This window comes from Xenopus tropicalis, chromosome 4 (genome assembly GCF_000004195.4).
Source record: "Xenopus tropicalis strain Nigerian chromosome 4, UCB_Xtro_10.0, whole genome shotgun sequence".
NCBI lineage: Eukaryota > Metazoa > Chordata > Amphibia > Anura > Pipidae > Xenopus > Xenopus tropicalis.
This window is the reverse complement of record NC_030680.2, coordinates 117663216-117685252: the sequence shown is the minus strand read 5'-3', so window position 1 is coordinate 117685252 and position 22037 is coordinate 117663216. Positions and strand designations below refer to the sequence as shown.

General features: G+C 39.2%; 1 protein-coding gene across 1 annotated transcript; it reads right to left on the bottom strand.

The window, feature by feature from the left end:
• Positions 1–1561: 1561 nt before the first annotated feature.
• Positions 1562–5374, bottom strand: rgs2 (regulator of G-protein signaling 2). The gene is given in 5 exon segments (NM_001030451.1): positions 1562–2705; positions 3140–3306; positions 3700–3761; positions 3871–3984; positions 5185–5374. Coding segments are annotated over 5 exon segments (654 nt in total). The 5' UTR covers positions 5298–5374; the 3' UTR covers positions 1562–2507.
• Between the last annotated feature and the right edge of the window lie 16663 nt (positions 5375–22037).

The following is a 22037-nucleotide window of genomic DNA, read 5'->3' as shown; positions in this document are numbered from 1 at the left end:
CCAGCTTTTATTCATGCAGTTAGAATGGCATCATAATTATTCATACATAAGGTGTACCTGTGACCTAAATTTAATATACAGACTTACTTACCAGTAAGCTGCACCTTCTTTAATTACATATACCTGTATATAATTAGCAGCCACTGTACAAAAGTATTGGGAAGAATGGCTGACATCATTAGTGCAATACAGATAAAATTATTAGCACTGAAATTATTTGGATTCTAGATTTAAAAATGATATTGAAGTAAATGATTTTCTCCCCTTAAAGAATTTTCATTGCATTTAATCTTCTAAAATGGTCTGGAAACAAATATCCTGCCCAATAGATTATAAGCTCTATTGACCAGGGACCTCTTGTATCAGTTATTGGTTGATTTTTGCTGCAAAATATGTTGGTGCTGTATATACATGTGTTGATAATAATAATAATAATAATAATAATAATTAAAGCTTATGTGCAAAGAGACATAGTAAATGATACCATGGTTGCCTGACTGCTATTCACTGAAACCCATTTTCTCCAAGGTGCCTCTGTGAACCCCTTATTAAAATACACATTCAGCAAACTTCCCGCTCACTACCTAATACCTGGGTGCCTTGCCTTGCTCCAGACCCTTAGCTTGTGGAGATTCTTTCTTAAATATACTTTAAATCTCATGCAAATATGACCACTCACCACACTACTCTTATGGTCCCGGGTGCAGTGCCCCAAACCCGTAGCCAGGAGAGATCAGACAGTCCAGAAAAACAGCCGCAGCAGAGGGACATGGGCTCTGTAACCCAGTAGAAGAGTTAAATAGAAGCTTTATTTTCCCATTAATCTCCTAGAAAATATTAGTTTCTGGTTTTTGCCAGCTTGTAATAATCGTGTTGGACCCTGAGTAAAATGCCTTGGCATAGGGTACCTTTATATCAAATCTAGCCTAAAATGTTCTACATATCTTAAATCAACAGCTAGGACTGAGGGAGTTGTAGTTTCACAACAGCTGGCGGCTGGGTTTAGAACTCCCTCCCTATTTACTCTGTCCCACAAAGTAAGCCTTGGGTGTCCCACAAGGTTAAAATCCAGGACCCTAAGACCTATGGTAGATAGGGCAATGTTCAGACATTGTGCCTGCTGGGATTCATGGGAATGGGATTTTAAGCAGTAGCAAGTAATCTCCTCTGCACAGACATACTGTTCTGTTAGTCTGACAACACTCAGTAAGCAGGTTTCGCATTACTAGAACCATGCAATAGATGGACCTCAGTGTTTCTAGAACAATGGTTACCTTATGGTGAGGCAGCACTCCAAGCTAAAGGTGTGTACAACATTAAGGCCAGTTAGGATAAGAATTGGGGTTTCATATGTATACATTGTGTTGTATATGTCCTGAACTTTAGAATATTCACTGTTACTTCCATAGTATGTGTTAAGGTGGTGGGGGAGGAATCCAAATATTTAACTGCATGGGGGGATTCTGGACCCCAAAAACTCTGACAGACCTCTGACCGTAGAGTCTATGTTACAATTCAGTTTGTATCTTTTATCTGCATTTATAAGAAACAGATGCAAAAGTACTAAGAAAAATAATTTATTCATAATTAAATCAATATATAACAGCAACTTCACTGAAGTTTAACTGCCTTCAAGGCAGAAAATGACATTATTTAGAGCCCGCCTGCTCTGTTATACAAATTTCCCATACATACTCATACACAGCTTTAACAAATACATACACAGCATTTTATACACAATAAATACACACCATGTGCTGTTTTTAACAGTGAACACACTGTACAGTTGATGACATATGACATATTTTCAGGTGGATGAACTGTTTGAGATACATTAATAAGATATGGATTATCTCATAATCACACAATAGAATTTCTGTAATGTATTGGAAACCTGCAACCTAATAGGTACTGCTCAATACACAGGTTTGCTAGCCCACTGGCACCTCTAACCATTTTAAACTTCCCACCTGGTGAATGGCAGGTTTCATAAACAGTAGCCAGGGCTGCCAATATCACATAATGTACAGCAGAATGAATTGCACAGTGAATGTTAAACTGCTTTAGAGTCACTTCTTAAAATCTGAAATATCTCAAGAACACTTGGTAGTGCCCATGTCTGATTCATGACATTTTAACAGATGATTATTCTTTAATAATGGCCAGAAACAACTCAGATATCTTGGATGGTAAAACCTTTAGTCCTTAAATCTCCTTGGGCTAATGACAGTACTTGAGCTCCCACTGTAGTGCAACCAACAAGTAGATGGATTTCACTGTCTATCACCGTACATTGTCCATGCCTGAAACAGTGCTTCTGCCTCTCCTTATTCACCAGTCACCTTATTTTCTGTATGACCTTTCTTGAGTCAACAGCCAAATCTCATTTTCGATGTTGCCGACACAGTCTCTAAGGCCAAAGATATGAAACCTCTATGGATTGGTTTCTTCTGAAGGACTTTGGTGCAAGTCCAGAGAATATGCGTTGCTTAACTTCAACTGTGTTTTCATGTTGCCTGGGGCTCGCTGGGCATCTGTGGCACTGGCTGGCACAATTCCTGGTAGAATTCAGACTGAATAAAGCGTGGGTATGAATTATTCACCATCAAGCTGTACACCCGTCTCTGGGCAGCGCTGAAGCAGGAGTGTGAAGGTTCCTGCATGGTTTGCATAATGTTTTCCCGAGTTTGAAAGTCAATGTTAATCTGCAGGAAAGATATAAAAATAAAGTTATGAATTGGTCCTGATGTTTAATGAAAAATAACACATTTTTAGGCTTGATTTTAAAATATATCTCTTGTTAAATAGGTGATGGTCTGGGAGAAATCATAGTATTTTCCTTTGTAAGCTCTGCTACTTGAAAAATACCAGTGTTTCGGCTTAGGAGACTAAAGTGTTCTCTTTGTGACTAGTGCACTTGAGCTACACCCATAGGTAAGATAGGTTATGCACACAATGCTTTCATCACCATTACATTAAAATGCTATTTAGAGAACATAAACGGTAACTGTGTCAAAAGACTTCTTAAAATAACTATGCAAACAAATGGCTGCATTACTCAAACACAACTCTAGTATGATATCGTATTTACTAAGCAACGACTACATTGGGGTAATGGTTCTGGCATGTAGCTGCTTACCTCTTTGGGGGCTTCCTTTTCAATGAATTCATCATAAATCTTCTTTGCTTTTGCTGTCAGCTTGTGTGGGGATTTGGTCTTTTTAAAATCTTCACATGCCAGCCAGAACTCAATATTCTCTTCACTGAACTCGGATTTTAAAAAGGCTCTGAATGCTGCTACTCCGTCTGTTAACAAGAGAGAAACAAATGTGTTAATTACTTTTTCCTGTAATGATAATGAACTTCAAAATCCTTGGGCTACTTATATGCTTTTCTATGCTATAACTATTCTCTGATTCCTTTTATGAAACTGATTAGATAGACAGACAGATAGATAGATAGATAGATAGATAGATAGATAGATAGATAGATAGAGATAGATAGAAAGATAGATAGAAGATAGAAAGAAAGAAAGAAAAAGTTTTCTGCATCTAGGTTGTGGCATATCATAATGGTTGTGCACCTTTTAAGCTGTATATTAATACACGCACACTATATATGTATGGTCCACAGAAATACTGATTCCCCTTAATATTTATCTATCTGCTGTGCCCAAATTAGTTTCTGATAATAACTTACATTTGCTGGCAAGAAGATCATCAAAGGTTTCTGACCAACTCTTGGCTTCTTCTGGAGTGGGCCTGAAAGATAGACAGGGATCATGAATACTTCTGCTTAGTTTCCCATTGCCTTACAAAGAACAATATTACATTCAGGTAGTGAGATATAATCAATCTCTATATACTGTACCTGCAATAGGCGTTCTTTTTGCCTCTTTTGTTCTGCCCCATATTTAAGGACCCGTTGGATGTGTTCTGAGAATTCTGCAGGAAGTAGCTCAGACGTGTCTTCCAATCTTTTAAACTGCAAAGGGAAAGAGAATCTTTTATTAAAACTCTTTAAACGCCACAGCGCAGTTCAGTGTTAGAAAGCAGAATAAAGGCATCAAAAATTCTGTTGCCTGGAAATGAAAATTGCCTCTAAACTTGCCCAGCTGTGAAGGGGTTAACTCCCAGGCTATCTAATTAGTTCTGCAGCCTAGCGAAGATCTTGTGACCTTTAGTCTGTTTCTTTTTAAAGGCAAGTCGCCTGTTGCTTTAAGGAAGACTTTTGATCTGCTGAAAGTATTTATAGCTAAACTTCAGAGCAAAGTACAATACCATCTGTGTCAGGGCGGCAGCTCACTCCCCTAGGGAGCAGTTAACAATTAACGTTTCTATATTTGGACCATGGTTCCACATCAGATATTAAAATTAAAAAGGGCAACATAAATACTGAGGTTTAATTGCTGCAATCTAAAGATCTAATTAGGGATATATAGAGGGTTAGATAAGAGTGGCTTTTATAGACTCAATTAATCTTTGTATCTTTGTTAAACATTATCTTACCCAACGTAATCTATCTCATAAGTGCGTCACACTCGGTATGACTAGTTATTACTCGTGTTGGCACATTTTAAGGAAACACAAGAGGCCATTGCAGTTGCTTCTCCCAGCTGTGCAACGTATGTTGCCTGTATGAGATCATTGCATTACTGTACAGCCCAGGAATGACTTATTCACTGAGGCTCTCGCTGCCGCCATCCTGACTATTCCTGCGCTTTTACTACTCTACAAGCAATTGGTTTCCATTATCCATATTTTAATAAAAAGCAAATCTTACTGCATTACTGTACTCTTATGTCAGCAAAATAAAATAATATTAATAAACCTAATGCAATAATGTGAATAGGCACGGTTTAGTAGTTTTCACGCATGCATCTGGAAACTGAAAATAGTTTGAATGCAAAAAGTTGCACAGGGACTTAAAAGCAGTGTAAAACTATCCTTAAAAGCTGGTATTTAACTGATGCCCAGTATTATATATATATGTCTATATAAGAAGATATGCAGCAGAAGAAATACATTCTGCAATAAATGCCAGTGCCATTGGTTTTTAGGGAAAGCAGCCATAGAGAACTGAGCTCTGTAGGGAGAGCCCATGCCATTTGCAATGCTCGGTTCCCTCTGCAGAGCGCAAAGCAGCAGATAATACAGACTGACAGCAATGTGTATAGAAACTTACATAGTTTTCTTCATCTTCCCTCTTTTCTCCTCGTTTTTCTGACAGCCTCCAGGAGACGAGCGTTCGACTTGCCCACAGTTGTGCTGAATGGCAAGAAACATTGCACTCTGCATAATGTCCCTCAATGGATTTGTATTAGTCCCAGAGCTCTCTTCTGCTAGTTCTGTCAGTGAGTCAGTGATGCTGCTAGAGAGCTAGGATGATTTGTCTCTATACAGACTGCTGAGGCTCAACTTTATATGCACCCAAGGTGGGGCTGGGCTTAGGCGCCCCCTCCCTTGCGCCTCTGCTATTGGCTGAGCCAGTTCCTGGCAGTTTGGTAAATCTCTAGTGCTGACGTCTTTGTCTGGGGCTGCTGCAAGTGTATGTGTGCTAGAGCTGCTGCTTCTCCTGGGCTCCTGGCAACTACACTGAAAACTAGTGATTAAGCACCCTGTATATTAAGCACCTTGTATATTATTCTTCTTTATTCTCAGCTGTATGCAAAAGGCAAACAAAATATCCAAACCCCCTTTTATCCTGGGAGAATTTCTGTTGCAGCAAGTAGGAAAGGGAAACTTCAATCTCCCACTGACATTATATGCATTATACATTGTATAACAGCAATAGGGAGCTCTCCTTTTTGCTTAGTATTAGTCCAGCTGCGCTTGGAAAACTGTGTTGCTTTGATGGCACAGGGACATGGAATTGATGGCTGGTGTAGTTCTGTTTTCCTACAGAATAATGTTAAAGCTTATGCACGGCTTTTCCCTCTTTCTGTATACTTTGCTTAACAGCTATTCTAATGGTTACCATAACTTCTAAGAGACCATAAAAGTTTTAAGAATCCTTACTGCAGCTCCAATCATTTGTGAGCTCTTACAGGTGGCACATCTATGGGCTATACATCAGCTTGAAGCCCAGTCTGTACTGTGCAACTGGTATTCCTTACAGATATATACAATATATGTATAAATGTCCTTTATTGCAACATTCAGTTTAAGTTTCATAGGGGCATATAGGGGATATGGGGAGACAAGCATTTTAGAAAAACAGAAGGAGATGTTTCATATATGGAAATTTACATTGTTCTTTGTTCAACTATTTCTAGCACCGATCTGGCTTATGTTGCCAGGCAATGTACGCTGTAGGGGTTTTCAAGAAGGGTTTCTTAGGTGAATGTCTCATAAGCATAAGAGTATACATGTATAAGGAATATTGGAGGAAAAAAAGTGTAAGAATCTTTCCCCTGCACCACGGGTTTCCTATTGTAAATTCTGTGTTCTTAGGTTGATCTCTGTTTTGTTTATGTAGGGAGGGGGAGGCTATAATAACAATAGGGATAAACAGAGGGACAGCTCACATTAAAATGAACATGTAGCTTGATGTAGACAAATTACAGAATGAGACAATTTGCAATTAGTTTTTTTTGTGTGTGTATTTTTTATAAGATCTAACTTCTGGTTTTGCATCTCTCGGGTTTGATATTTATTTTTTTTAGCAGATATATGGTTGCTAGAGACTTACTTACCCTAGCAACCAGGAAGCTGATTGGAAGTCAAAATGGAAAATGAATGGGTGAAAGCCTCTACAGAGAATGAGCCAGTTACCCTGGTGCATTCTGCAAAGAGTTTAAATAGGAAGCCTAATAGTTTCAAAAGATATAATTTAATTAAAAGTGAAGATTTCATTGAAAAGTTGCAAATAAATTAATATATTGAATACTAAAAATTGAAAGTGGAATTTCCCATTAAGTGAGTTGCAGTACACCACCTTTTTGCAGGAAGGGAAAAAAAAATATATATTTAGGGGCCGCATATTGTTGTACAGACTATATATTATATAAACTTTGCAGGTAAACCTTTAAATCCCCTGCAGCACTGGCTGTCAGCTGCACAATAGATCCCTTGTCCTGCTGCCAGAAGGGGTTCATAATATGCGACTATTAAACCTGAAAAACAAGGTTTCTAAAATTAAACCAGTGACGTCAAAGCCGTGAGCGAAATGTTGCAAGGGATGCCTACCATTTCTGCTATGTACAAAGCATGCCTTTATCAATATTAATGGGCTGTAAAACATACGTGAACCCTAATAAGTAAATGTTAGCTGAACAGCAATCTTGCTGATACCCTGATCAGAACTCCGGTTATCCATTGATTTGTGTAGTTTATTTGTATATGGCATTTATTACAGTGACTGGTTAAAAACACCCAGTGAATTGTATTGGGAGGTTATGTTGTTGTTAGATTGGTGCAGATGCTTCAGGCTGCTGCCAGCTTGATCAGCTAGTTTGGTTTATTGGCTAAACAGCTTTTGTAAAAGTATGCGATTGGTCCAAGAACATGAAAAAATAATAGAAGAATGCAATGCAAACATAGATAAGCTAAAACACGTGAAAGTGGGACAACGTGTACCTCGAAGAACTAAAGGCATTTGAAAACATGTTTTCACTGGTGGGGTTGGACAGTGTTGGACTGGAGGGTCCAGAGCCCTCGGGGCTAGCACCCAAGTTGCAAACTCCCACATTCCTGTCAAAATCACCCCCCCCCCCATGCTCCACTACGTACCTCCGATCCCACTATGTACCTCCTCACTCCGTCACTCTTGTGACCTAGGCAAAGTAGTTAGGGGGGGCCTCAAATTCCAGACAAGTGGGTTTTCTCCTGGTGCCCAGACGACCAAGTCTGACCCTGGAGTGGGAGCAGACACCTTTTGCAATAGTTACTCTACGGCCTCTTGAGAATACTTTGTTGTGTTTACAATAGCCATACATTCTCAGGTTATATCAATTACAGGTTTTAATTTTTAAGAGGTTTTTGAGCTGACCAAGTGATCCAGGGTTATTCATAATCTGGCCACTACAGACAGGGTTACAATTCAATGCAGGGATTCTTAAACTTTGTGTTAGAAGCTAAAATTGGTTTACCTTGCTATTTAGAGTGGGACCCCATCATCCCCTTCAATACAGTAAAGTTTTTCTGCACTAGACAGTAGTAACTAAAAGGAAATGGGTAATTAATACTGTACGAAGTCTTGGGTCTTGGGCCACTACAACATGTAGGACATGGTGAGCCATTTGAGCCAAATATCTGGATAAAGCTGGCTCCATTTGTTTGGTGCAGTATGTCTATTCTTTTGGTGTTAGCCACACACTGTTTGGGTCAGAGATATAAAGCAACAATGAACCACTCCAGGACTTCAACCACAACTGAATCCACCAAAGGTGTTAAACTTTTTCTTGTAACCTATATAATATATACCTTCATATACATAGGCAGTGTAGTCAATGATATTTATCCTATAATGTTACCATTTTTGGCTACAATAGACCTTATCTGGCTAGTTATTGGTTATAGCATGGGGTACATTGGACTCTCTTTCAAAGGATAGGCCTTCACTATGTGGAAGTGCATGTTTGGATGGTGTTGTTAAACTATGCCTCACACTGCCAGATGTAAAATAGTGATGTAAAAGAAGTATGCCAGGAGTTCTTTTGCAGCAAAATGGAACTAATAACTTTATTGTCCAAGACAATAGCAATGCAGGGTTATCAATACTCACAAATGCAGATGGAATAACAGGCATTAAAAAATCAAAATCAGAAAGGTGCACCACTGTGGAGGACCAGTAGATTTATGTCCTTAGGGTTTCTACCTTAAATGGCCCAGATCCCAACAGCAGACTTGATCAGGAAGTATACCCTGATACCCTAGTCATTACTGCCGTCGCTTCACTAAGGCAACAGTGCCTTTTAAGAGTTCCCCCAATGTCTCTCCTGGTTGGAGCACAAATAAGCTGCTCCTATTGACTATCTCACTTTCCTAGAAAGTCAATTAATGGACTAACCAGTTCCTACTATTACTCATTCATGGGGTCCCTGTTCCCCGACTTCACTAGAGGTACTGGTCCCTCTTGGGCCTTGTTGATCCCAGGCTCCCTGGAGCATCCACCTGATTCAAAAGATGCAGGCCAAAAGAGAAAGATCTCCCTGCTATAAACTCACCAAGAAACCAAACAATCTTCAGGTACAGAAAGCCTTTGTAAACTAACCCCCGACTGGTAACTGCCACTACCCTTGACTAACTGAGGCTCACAGTTTTATGACTTTAAAAGGCAGAGCCTTTTTCTTTTTTTTTTATTCACAGCTGAATTATGAAAGCTAGTAACAGTCTTGTCTTTAAAGTGGTGGAAATAGACTTAAAAGCCCTTGGAAAGTACATGGTTATCTCCATAAATGCAAAGATAAAACAAGATCATATCATGATGCCTGTATTAGCGTCACCAAATGTAGTGCCGCTGTGTTTACGTGGCTACAGCAATAAACGGTGTCCCTTGCTGAGATACTAAGCTGTGTTCTGTAGTTTCACTTCTGCAAACCCGGCTTTATATATAGAAGCAGCCCTGTACGGCACCAGCTTGGTTCGATGACGGAAAACAGGGAAATTTGTGCAGCGCACGTTGCTTATACATGATATCACATACGACATATGGGAATAGGACAGAACTTTTAAATCAGTAGATAATCTTTCCTGGTGCAAGTTATTGAAGTAAAACTGTGTTTTTAACTATCTTTATATAGTGCCAAAGAACTATATTGCTACAGTGTGTGGCACTCTGGTGCTATGACTTTTAACCAGAGAACTCATTGTCACATACATTCATAAGATTCTAGGTAATACACTGCAACCACTGGGGAGCCACAAATTGCTGCTAAATATCTATTGGGAAAGGGTAGTTCCTCTTAACAAATGTCATCATTATTTGGCAACCATGAGATGCTGGGACTGGTAGTTCCTAGTAGTTGGATGTTTGGCGGTTCAGTGTCTACATTGTGGACCAGGCACAAAACGCCAGTAGCTGTTAAGATGTTGTTGACCAACAACTTGCGCCATATTTCTGTTACCAGAAGACAGTTTCACATGCTGGGATTTTTTATGAAAAAAAATATGGAGTGCTAATGGATCCTTGGTTGCAGAGCACCAATAACTAGAGAGAAGTTGCATACTATTGTGTATTCCCCTGACTGTAGAATATAGTATGAGTTGATTTTATGAATGGTTCCATAAAGAGTTATGTGACAGCTCTGACAAATGCTTTGGCTGATTACAGGGTGGTCCAGCCTGTGAACATGTTAATGCTCTGATTGGCTGCATGTTGGCACTAGCCCCACCCAGTTTAAAGTTGTTTGCACAAACATTCCTAACCCTAAGTAAAAATAATTCTTGCAATATCTGAATTCTGAAATAGTTGCTATGGTTTTCACCATTGTTGTCTTTTCGCCCAATCCCATATGCTTCAAGCTAATTTTTTTTTTCTATTTTTATAACCAACTCCAGTAATTATGCATTTCTAAAATACTTATATGGTTTTGTCATGGAAAGTGCAAAGGCGGTCACCTATAGCAATCAATCATCATGTCGTATTTTTTGGTCGCTTGTTTAAAAGCAAAACTCATACGCTGCAATGGGATACTGTACCTGGGCAAACTTTGTGCTTTTTAGTATAGTATGGGAATTATTGCTAGAGCTGGAATTCACAGTAGAGTACAGCCCAGAATTACATGGATAAAATGTTGAGATCACCAGGGCAAAAGAGTATATAGTAAATGATTAAAATCTACATCATAAATGCATTTGTATCTTCACTTTTATTGCACATTATCATGTCATGGCTTATACCAAGATGCATCTCGCTTTGGTGCCATAAAGAAAGTGTACTTGTATTGGAAGAAACTCGCAACCCTTTGTCGCACAGAAGAGGCCTGAAAAAGAAAATAACATTTACAAAAATAGAAAAAAGAAATAATGTTTACAAAGAGAAAATGGAAATAACTTTTACAAAAAGAAAAAGGAAATAACTTTTACAAATCTGAATTATTTGATTAAAATTGAGTCTATGGGAGACAGCCTTCCCATAATTCGGAGCTTTCTGGAAAATGGGCTTCTGGATAATGGGACCCATACCTGCACATGAATTTGGATAGATAGTATACAGTATACATTGTATCCATCCTGTCGGCAGAAGCATCTCTCCAAACTGCCTGTTTGTACTCCTTATCGGCTTTGTTAGCTTTGCCTTATCTGCTTTAAATTATGGAGTAATGGTTGGGTTACATTACAGCTTCCTTCCTCTCAGTGAAGTGTGTGTAACACTTGTAAAAACAAGGCAAACTGCTTTTTATACCCCAAGACTGCATAGGCTTTGCTTACCCTATTTAATGGATGAGTCTTCTCTAAGTGAAGGATGCACCTAGAAGTAATGTGGCACTCCTCCAGGATGAATCAGTTCCACCTCAAACCAACCTTAACCTTCCAAACCTGGTTCTTCTGCTTCTTTACAATTACTACTGATGGCACACTCATTAACCCTTAGCATTCAGCACAGTACCTGGGAGATTGTATTAACCAGAATCTATTCTTCTCATATCATATTAGTTCCGCTGCCAAGTACATTTAATATAGGTCACAGCTGATGTTTGCTGCAATTTGCAGAAATCTCAAATTATTCAAGATTTATAAAAATACATGCACCAATTTAGAAAAGAAACTGGCTATATATGTGCTAATGAACTGGTTGCATATCTATAGAAATCCGCATACATTTTATGAACAGAAATATGTGATGCTAAGTGGCCTCAAAACCATGTTTTTTTGTGTAGGTGGCCCTTTAGCAAGGTTTAGTTGGAGACCTTTTTTCCCTGAAACAGCTTTATTTATTAACCAAGGCAAGGAGGTTGATGGGGCAGAATTCCCCACGCAGGGAGCTTTGCAGCTTCAGATTTATTCCTATATAAGGTTCATTACAAATCTTCAAGCTCCATTCGGTACTTTCTAAAAGCTCATGTGACTCATTCAGGAAAAGCACAACAATACATCATAATATGGTAAGGAACAGAACAAGGGTTGCCCTTTTCTGAGACTGTTCTATTGCAGTGTGCTTACTTTATCCTTGGCCTTTATCAACAGACCCCATAAAAAATATATATGCATATGTGTGGTACAAGACACTGTATTCACCAGGATATGAATGGGCAGATATCTAAACAAACATATATACAGTATATATATATATATATATATATATATACTGTATATATGGTGTGCTTCACAATATCCAATTAGTTTGGCACCTGAGGCAAAACAGATCCTATTGTTTATGTTATCACCCTTGAGCTGTTGCTGAACTATTACTTCCAGCATTGTGCATCAATAATTGCAGAAGGGCTGCAAATTAGGCAACGTAATATAAAATATCATTGTCATCATTACAGCCTAAATGTCAGCATAATGCCATAACGGCTATTAAACAGTGGTCTTTTCTATGACTGCTTCTTGACAGGGACCCACTATATAAGAGAATCAGAGCAGACACCCCTATTTACACCTTCCCCCCAACAGACACTCTATAGAAAGCCAGTCATTTGCTTTAAGACGTCTAGCTGAATGACAGTGTCCCAAGCGAAATGCCCTGGTTATTATGGGTTACTGCACCAGTACAAACTTGCAGCTATGTCAGTAAATGAGTGGCACAAAGAAAGGTTAAGGCTTAAAAAGGTATGATGCAGGTTTTAGCTGGTTTTAATTAATTTAGCAGTACAGAAGCAGCTCTAACACAGTGAGATAGTTTGTATCTGGAAGTCTTCCAACTTCCCTTAGGCATACAAGTCATTCACGATGAGAAGAGCCTTGTTTTCTAATAGCCACCCTGACCAAACCTTGCACACACCAGACTTGAAGTTGCAAAGGGATGTGACTGCTCTGAAAATATACCATGTTTTTAATATTTAATAATATTTTCTTTTAATAAATAATGCTTGGGTTTCTGGAGTATAGTGTAAGGGGCCTGTGATCATTTATTTTTTGTTTTAATAATACATATTCCTGCCAGTACAGATACTTGAAAATTGAACTGACAGATTGCAGGTGGGGAGACTCATCTTAATGTTGGCAGCTTGGGCCCTCCAGGAGTTGGGAACGCTGTACCTGCAACTTCAGGACTGGTACTCACTAAAATATTGATCTAATGAACAGATGCATGTTTGCAAGGATGCTGGAGCTGGCTCAAACAACTTGCCTAGTTCCGGTGCCTCCTAGCACTTATGTAGTGAACTTAAAATAAAGAAACCATATGTAATAATGTATAATATAAATGTATATTTCTTTTACACCTTCTCATATATTAATTAGAATAAATTTGCTTAGATAATAACGAATCCCCTTTAAAATGATGCTAAAGTTGTTGGGTTTATGTGTGCCATCTATGCATTGCTGTATAGCCTCTGTATATTACCCTCATGGAAATATTTGTAAGTTTGATAAAGAATATGCTGTTCTTTCACTACAATTTATTATTCACCTTTGTTGAAGGTCAAATTTATCCTCCTGGTACATAGTGAACTATATATGCCTCCTATTTGGATTTACAGAATGGATATGAAACGCCTCCCGAACAAACACAACACTTTATCATTGTTCTTTTCCTTCCTCTCTGAGCACATGTTGTGCCTTTGTGTAGCTGCCTCTCATATTCATTTGCAGAGGAGGAAACAGCTAACAGAATGTTGGCAATAGGCACTAGCTGAATAAACTTTAATAGCTAAACTCCTACTTTAGTATAGTACAATCTTTACTTTCTCAGCATTGTGCAAATATTAAATAGAAAGCCTAGGTATATTTACTTTTGGCCTTACCCTAAAACTGGTTTTTATTGTAGCCTTCACGTTAAATACTGTATAGGGCTGCTGTGGTGTAATGATCAGCATCCATATTTATATTTTCATGCATAGGGGGCAGCATTGCTTTGTGTGGTACAGCGATTCCAACAGAATTGCTGCTGTGTGTGTTTGTGCTCAAATCAAGCAATGTTTTGGGTCACATGTGGGAACCACTAACTGATCTTGCTGTGCCTTCAGCTTGCAAAGTAAGACTGTAGCTCTGCATGAAATATCTGAGCAGAATGGATAAAAGAATCCAAAATTACACAATTACACTTTTAATGAATGCAAGTCACTGCACTGCACTGATTGCAAAGGTAGGGGGTAGGATTTATCTCCCCTGCTGCTGAGGAAGTCCTGGGTATCTAACCTATGGCTTTTGGGATGGAGGCATTCCCCACTAGCAAAGGGTGTGTGATGAATTCCTCTCCCAACTAGATAAAAGCAGAGAAAGCACATAGCTTATCCTCCTTGGTCTTCACCTAGTACTGGGGTGGATGTATTGGGAGCCAGGAGCATAAGGCCCACAGTATCAAGCTATGAGCTAGGCTTCACTCTAATACATTGCCTAATTTGTGCCCTAAAGGTGGCCATATATGAAACAATTATGATCTTTCCTGCGACCAGTGGTTTCAGGAAAGATCATTAGTTTCCCCCACTGACGTTCAGGGCTGAATCGTCAGATATACTGTAGCGGTAGAAACAATAGGAATTCTACCTCCACCTACCGGTTTAGCCCTAAATGTAGATTTTGCTTGGGTGCCATCAAAATCCTTTAACTGGTCCAGTCGATGAGACGGACGATATCCGCAGCCTTTGTGATATTGGTAGTTTTGTTGAGTCGCCATACGCGCACCGAATATTGTATGAAACAAGGTTTTGTACAATTATATCGGTAAGTGTATGACCAACTTCAGTGTCTCGATTCATTTCATTAAGGTGTCTCTCTACTGGTGGGAATATTCCTACACACTCCTACTGTATCCTACAGGAACATGATTCTTTGTATATGATTAACCTTTGTTTTACCATTACATTTCCATATTGCCTCACCATTACTGTACTCAAGAAGTACCTCTTTTTCTTTATTGCAGTTCAATACATTACTTTTTCTCGGTTGAAAACCATGGGCACCTATTCGTTTCTGTTGCAGTTCTGCTTCCTAAACCTTTCCCCCATCACCTTGTGAGGGTCTGGCAGAGAGAGGGTCACAATGTAACAGTGTTCCACTGACCAGCAGATGGTACAGAGGAAGGGAAACCATTCAAGGCATCCCCTTCAACCTGCTACACAAACAAATTGCATTTAAATGAAATGACCCCCCAGCTGATTCTCACATGATCTGGGACCCTACAAAAAAAAGGTCAGTGTAAATTATTTTTGTCATACTTTTTTTTCAAACAATACAGAGCCGTGTAAATTTAGTATCAGCTCTTACCTAACTATAGGCTAATTCAAGTGAAATTGCACCTAAATACCTTCACATTAGATGTAGCTTCTTTGTGCCACAGCTGTTGTTGCAGACCATTTCACACGTCTGGGGGTACTGTTTGGACATCCCTGTCATAGATATTTTCTAGAGACTGCCTAGCAACAAGAAATGTGTGTACGTGAATCTCATTTTTCACTGTTCCTTTGGCTAGGCAACTGCAATATGGCAACGCTGCTGCTGAGCCTGTTTTTCTTAGGTAACATTTTCATTTGCAGCTCTTGTTTATGGCTCTGTTTCTTTTTCCATCTGTCCGTGACAGATAGAGGTTTTAGCAGGGATGTACGCCAGATGACTTGCCTCGCATGTATTTATGTTATACTACTTGGCAAGGGCAACTTAACACTTTTGGAACGCTAGGAAGGTTTGTTGGGGTCTCCTTGTACAGCCTTTTATATTACTGTACCTTTATTTTGTTTAGAATGTTAGCAACATTTAGGGGCAGATTTATCAAAATCTAAGTTTAGAACTTAATAGATAAAAATTCACCTACATTCTGTTCATTTTTAGAAGCGTATTTATCAAATGGTGAGTTCTAACTTTCACCCATTAATAAATACACTTCTAAGAATCCTATAGGAATGAATAGAATGTGGGTGAGTCTTTATGTATTATGCTCTAAACTGCCCCTTGGAGTTATTTCTCTTTACACAAATAAGGAAAACTGCTGAATCTGGGTAAAGCTTGTGTTATTCCTTTACTGATAAATAAGAAGCCTGATAGAAATTTCTCTGCAGCATAGTATTCACCAAGTATAAAGACAACCCATTAGTTTGCAGCTTGGTCCAGTTAGGGGCAAGCCACACCTAGTTCTTCATGCAGGGCAAGGACTGCAGGTGCCAAGAAAGCAGACTAGCAGACTCGACACAGGTAAGGTCCCTGTGGTTGGCTACATAGAAACCTAACTGAAAGCAACTACCTGGCTTGTTGGTCAATAGGCCCCACATAGCAGCTTACACGGGCCAATAAAAGCTGCTGACGGACCATGCCAGCAGCTTAATCGGTCCATGTACTGTATGTGGTCCACTGACAGGCCTACCTCACCAATATCTGGTAGTTGGCAAGATGTTATTAGGCAGGTTTTAAAAATCAGGGCAAGGAGTGCAATGGTTTGGGTCGAAACACTTGGTTCAGATAATCGAATTGGAGAAAAATTTGGCAACCTCAGGGCCAGAACTAGGGGTAGGCAGAAGAGGCACGTGCCTAGGGTGCAACACTGAGGCACATACCTCTTGTCTACTTACCCCCAGTTCAGGCCCTCCAGTCCTGCTCATAATTCTGGTGTTGCCGCTCCCCATGATCCTTTGCTACCTCCCCTGTCATCATCTAAATATGCGTGCATGCATGCTTGCACTGAGAGGTGGGGTGAGGCCGGGGTGGAGCGAGGTGGCCGGCCAGGTTGCTTAGGGTACTTGGTTGCCTGGTCCATCACTGGGCAACCTGGCCAAAACAGTGTATTTTTTTGGTGTGTGGCCAGCTTGAATGGGTCTAGTAAGTAGGCAACCAGTTATCCTAGTGGTTGTATTCTAGTGGTGCCCTAATTATCTGCCTCAAAGAACCAGGGAATTAGAAACATGTATTTTCTCTGTTGTCATAATTATCTTAAGTAATAACAAAACACACAGATTTTTCATAGTTAAAACAATAGGTATAAAGTATGTCCAGCATTAGCCCTATTCATTGAGTTCATGTTGAACATAGAGATATACTGCCCCTTTAACCTGGGATTAGGCAACTATCCTTATGGATACCAATGCCATTCTTAGTTGGTATTTCCAAATATGTCAATGGATGGCAGCTGTTCTAGTCTCATTTGGAAGGGCATTCATTATTTTTCAACTACGGTGCATGTCTCCTACACAAGATCTTGAACTGTAACAAATACAAACCTATTTTGTGCGTTAGTTTCACTTTACCCATTTTAACCAAATAAGAAATGGGGACATGTACAACGTTGGAGTTTTCAGCAAAATATCACACACATTTAGGAATATATGAGAAGTTCCTAATACATAATATTTTCTTTATTTGTTTCTGGAAGAAGCTTATCCCTCTCTTAACAAAAACTAGTGTATCTCGAAAGGGGATGCCTGACAAGTCAAGACAAGATCTGGGGGCCCTGATTAACAGCCCTCAGGGACAATACAGCTCCCATCACCTACTGGACCGAACTGGGCCTTATGGGCTTATCTTTCTCTTTTCCTATGTATTCCTATATTCCTTCTATTGCATGTTTCTAAAATGAAAATTTTAAATTAAAAATATTTTTTGGGGCAATACAGCATGTGCTCAAGGTGCACACTGCATTGGGGATTCAGAGAAATGTTAGAGCTCAGCTCTTTTGTGAGCTCTAACACCTCATAGAACGTATTTGCTATGACCTGCTCAATAAACTTGAAACTAGTCTGACAAAGTGGCACATTGATCTGCTTTAAAAAAAAATGTGTCTGGCAGTCAGAAATATGTTATAGCCAGGGAAGTGTTACAAATATGAAACTTCTGGGAATGCCTCTGTATTCCCCAGTTTGATACTCAAATCTTCCTTTTAATATTTATATCAGCAGACAGGACTGATGTAACCTTGGTGGGATTCTGCGAATGAGCAGACGGCTTATACAGATGCACATATTTTTGCTCTTACAGTTGTATTTGAATGTATCCCAGTCATGTTGGCCACAGATGTGTCACTCCAGGAATGCACAGCTGTTTGCCTGTGGCCCAGAAGCATCCTATTATGGTTCATTTGTTGCATCCTGGCCCTCTGTATACAAACACTCAGTGGATGAACTGTACAAAATGACTCAGGCTAAACTCAAGACATACCCAAACCACACATAGACATATACAAGAATGGCTTGAAGCTATTATCCAGGATGGTATAACCTATAATAACATTATTACATTTGCCTTGTTTGCTGTCTAATTCAGAAATGTCATTTAGTACAGGAATGGAAGCTTTCAGCAGCTGAATAGGGTCACTGGGAGTTGTGGTTCACAACTGTTGCATACCACAACTGTTTGGCAACTCTGGTTTTTATGAATGTACCTAAGACTTGGGGCGGCTATTAGTAATTAACAAATCTGTTCATTTTAAAAAATTTGGTAATGGCAAAAATACGTGAAACGCATTAAGTCAGTGGGCTTTTTTCATAGCAATTTTTCCATATCAGGCAACTTTTTTTTACCCCATGACTTTTTTTCAAGGCCATTATAATGTATGGGCATTTTTTCATGCATTACCTAGTGAAATATTTTGTTATCATTAGTAGCCACACACAGGCCGCTAAAAGCTGCTGACAGACTATGTTACTCTGATTGTTTGGTCCTTAGGCTAAGGCTGCCCCTTGTGTGGTCAGGAATGGACAGGCCGATGGTGCTGGTGTCATTTTTAGTCTTTAATCAAGGTATGCCAGGGTTTTCATACTACAAACAGTATGGTGCGTCAGATAAACTTCTTATGTCCAATGTTAGAAAAGATAGAAAAGAGAGCAGGGGTGCAGGGCAGCAAATGAGCAAACATGATTATAACAGTGTAGCGAAGAGCATTGGATATGAGGGTGCGGTTATTTACCAGTAATAATTAGGTACAGGGTTCATTTTTCACTACATGTATACATATATGCTAGGGTTTCAGTGCTTGGTGGGATTTCTCTGCCCCTTAACTTCTGAGGAGGATGTGGTGCAAAGAACAGCAAGTGAGAGACATGGAATGTCTGGGGATGATCAGATCTTTGCTTTTGTTCTCTAACTTGTAGGTGACTGTTCAAATCCAATTGCTGGTTGCTATGAGCAACATCGATGGTGATATTTGTGTCCAATGTTAATAAATATGCCCCTAAGACTTTCAGCTACTCCTAGCTGCCATTGGGCATTAGGATTTTCCTAAATCTATTTGGTTGCAGATACTGTTCTAAATGTACTTTAATGCAGTATTACCCTCGAACAGACTCTGCAAAAAGACCAATTATATCGTTCCTAACAGCAAGGGGTGGTTACATTAGCTGAAATATGGTTAATTCCAGGTCCATTATTTATCATTTCAGGGCATACACTTTTAAGCAAAATTGTGCTGAAAAGTGTGTCAAACTTTACATTAGCTGTAACTACACTGTAATGTCAACAATCCCGCCATAATCCCTCGGTAATGGCAAATGTACTGAGACAGTGTGGGATAAAACAGCACAGGTAAGGCATGCAGATCCAATTTATTAAGGCAAATTAAACACTCATTATTTTAATTATACAGCCTTAAAGTACAATGGTTATTTCAGAGCCCTCTCACTTTTGGATGTGCACTGATCTTTGATGGGTTTTAGTTTTGCTTGTAGGTAATAGGGAATAAAGTCCATTACTGAAAATTGTATCTGAAGATGAAATGCACAGATGAAGGCAAATCTTTGCTTGTTCTTAGTAGCTGAAATAATTATACTGGTAAGTTAACAAAAGACAGGCAGCAGTCCAGAAATGATAATAAAACAAATCCCCTCGTATCTGCCTACTTCTGCCCCCAAGAAACAACCCCCCCAAAACAAAGTCATTGTTTGCTTGTTTGGCTTTCCTGACCAGCTTCCCTATGCTGCTTAGCTGTGTGATAAGAATCCATGTTGATCTGTTGGTAACTTAATAGTCTCCTGACTCCCAGCCATGGATAACAGCTGACAAACTGTTTGCTTCAATATATTCAAAGGTGGTCTCAGCTCCGGAAGGATCTTTCTGCCAGCAGATTATAAGGGAAGAACAGTAAACCCCTGTGGGATTCCTAAAAGTTAGAAGGGCTAAACTTAATCTACAACAGGACACTGGAAGGTTTGCCGTGGATATAAATATGAGCTGCCTACATTTTGTAAGATTATTAGCTTTGTTGGTTTGCAACTGCTTTTTATGGTTTCCATGTGTACACTGAATGCTAAAAAGCCGGAGTGCAATATTCCAATGACATTTTCACACCATATCCACAATATTAGCATGGGAGTTTTAAGATGTGGTATTTTTCCATTTAACATGTGGTAACTATTTCAATGAGTTAGTGACTCAAGACCTAAAAATGGCTTTGGATGTAAGGCCTCTGCAGTAGGGGGACATATAAAGAAACATATGTGTGAGGGTTCCAGGTCAATGCAGGGAGCACATATTTAGTTTTGCTGGTTTTGCTGGTTTCCTAAAGGGGCCATTTTTATTTTCTTTACTCAGTTTAGTGTGCAATGTCTTCTCAGATGCTAGAAAATGCTCTGAGAGAATTATTTATAATATATATAGGTATGGCATCCGTTACTTGGAAACCTGTTATCCAGAAAGCTCTGAGTTATGGAAGAGCCATCTCCCATAGACTCCATTTTACTGAAATAATTCATATTTTTAAAAAGTATTTTCTTTTTCTCTGTAATAATAAAACAGTACCTTGTACTTGATCCTAAGATATAATAAATCCTTATTGCAGACAAAACAATGTTATTGGGTTTAATTACTGTTAAACCATTTTTAGTAGACCTGTATATATATAAATATATAAACTCCTTATTTGTCTGTTTTGGCTACATTGGAATACATTGGAATCAGATTGTTCCATATCTCTGTGCATATGAAAATAGGTTTCATTCATGTTTTGCAGCATCCGCCCACAGTTTATGATTGTGTATTCCTTCCTGAAGAAGCTATGTATGAAGTATATAGGGCTGCCATCTGACTTTGGTCATAAGGGGCAGCTGACAGGACATAGTTCCTAGATTTCCATACCATGCATTCCTTCGCATGGGATAATGAGATGACTCAGAAGCGTCAACTACATCCTATGATTTTGTTACAGTAGGAAAATTAAAAACATCAATCAAGCGCCAGACACAGTCCGCCAGCTATCGAGTGATATGAAAATATTATGAATGCTTTAACTCCCTAACATGGCCTTATGTTATAATTTCATCCTGCCTGACACATTGCTCTTAGTTGGCTTTTAGCAAAAGTAAAATGATAAATAGAGGCTGTCTGCCAGTCTGTACCCAAAAATAGGTTTTATTGAGGTTGGTTATTTCCGAAAAGCATGGCAAGTATGAACAAGGAAAGTGTTAAACATGGAGCAGCAGGAGGAACAGAAAATGTAGGCTATAGAGAAATAGATTCCAAAAATACAGGGCTGGAAGTTATATGTGGGGTAACTAGCTTGGGTTCAGCACATAGTGGGAGATGAGACTTAGAACAACATTTGTTGATGGGTAAATTTCAGATACACACACATTTACCAGTTGACTAGTACAGCACAACTTACCAACTGACTAGTATAGTACAACTTACCAGCTGACTAGTACAGCACAACTTACCAGCTGACTAGTATAGTACAACTTACCAGCTGACTAGTATAGTACAACTTACCAGCTGACTAGTACAGCACAACTTACCAGCTGACTAGTATAGTACAACTTACCAGCTGACTAGTACAGCACAACTTACCAGCTGACTAGTATAGTACAACTTACCAGCTGACTAGTACAGCACAACTTACCAGCTGACTAGTATAGTACAACTTACCAGCTGACTAGTACAGCACAACTTACCAGCTGACTAGTATAGTACAACTTACCAGCTGACTAGTACAGCACAACTTACCAGCTGACTAGTATAGTACAACTTACCAGCTGACTAGTACAGCACAACTTACCAGCTGACTAGTATAGTACAACT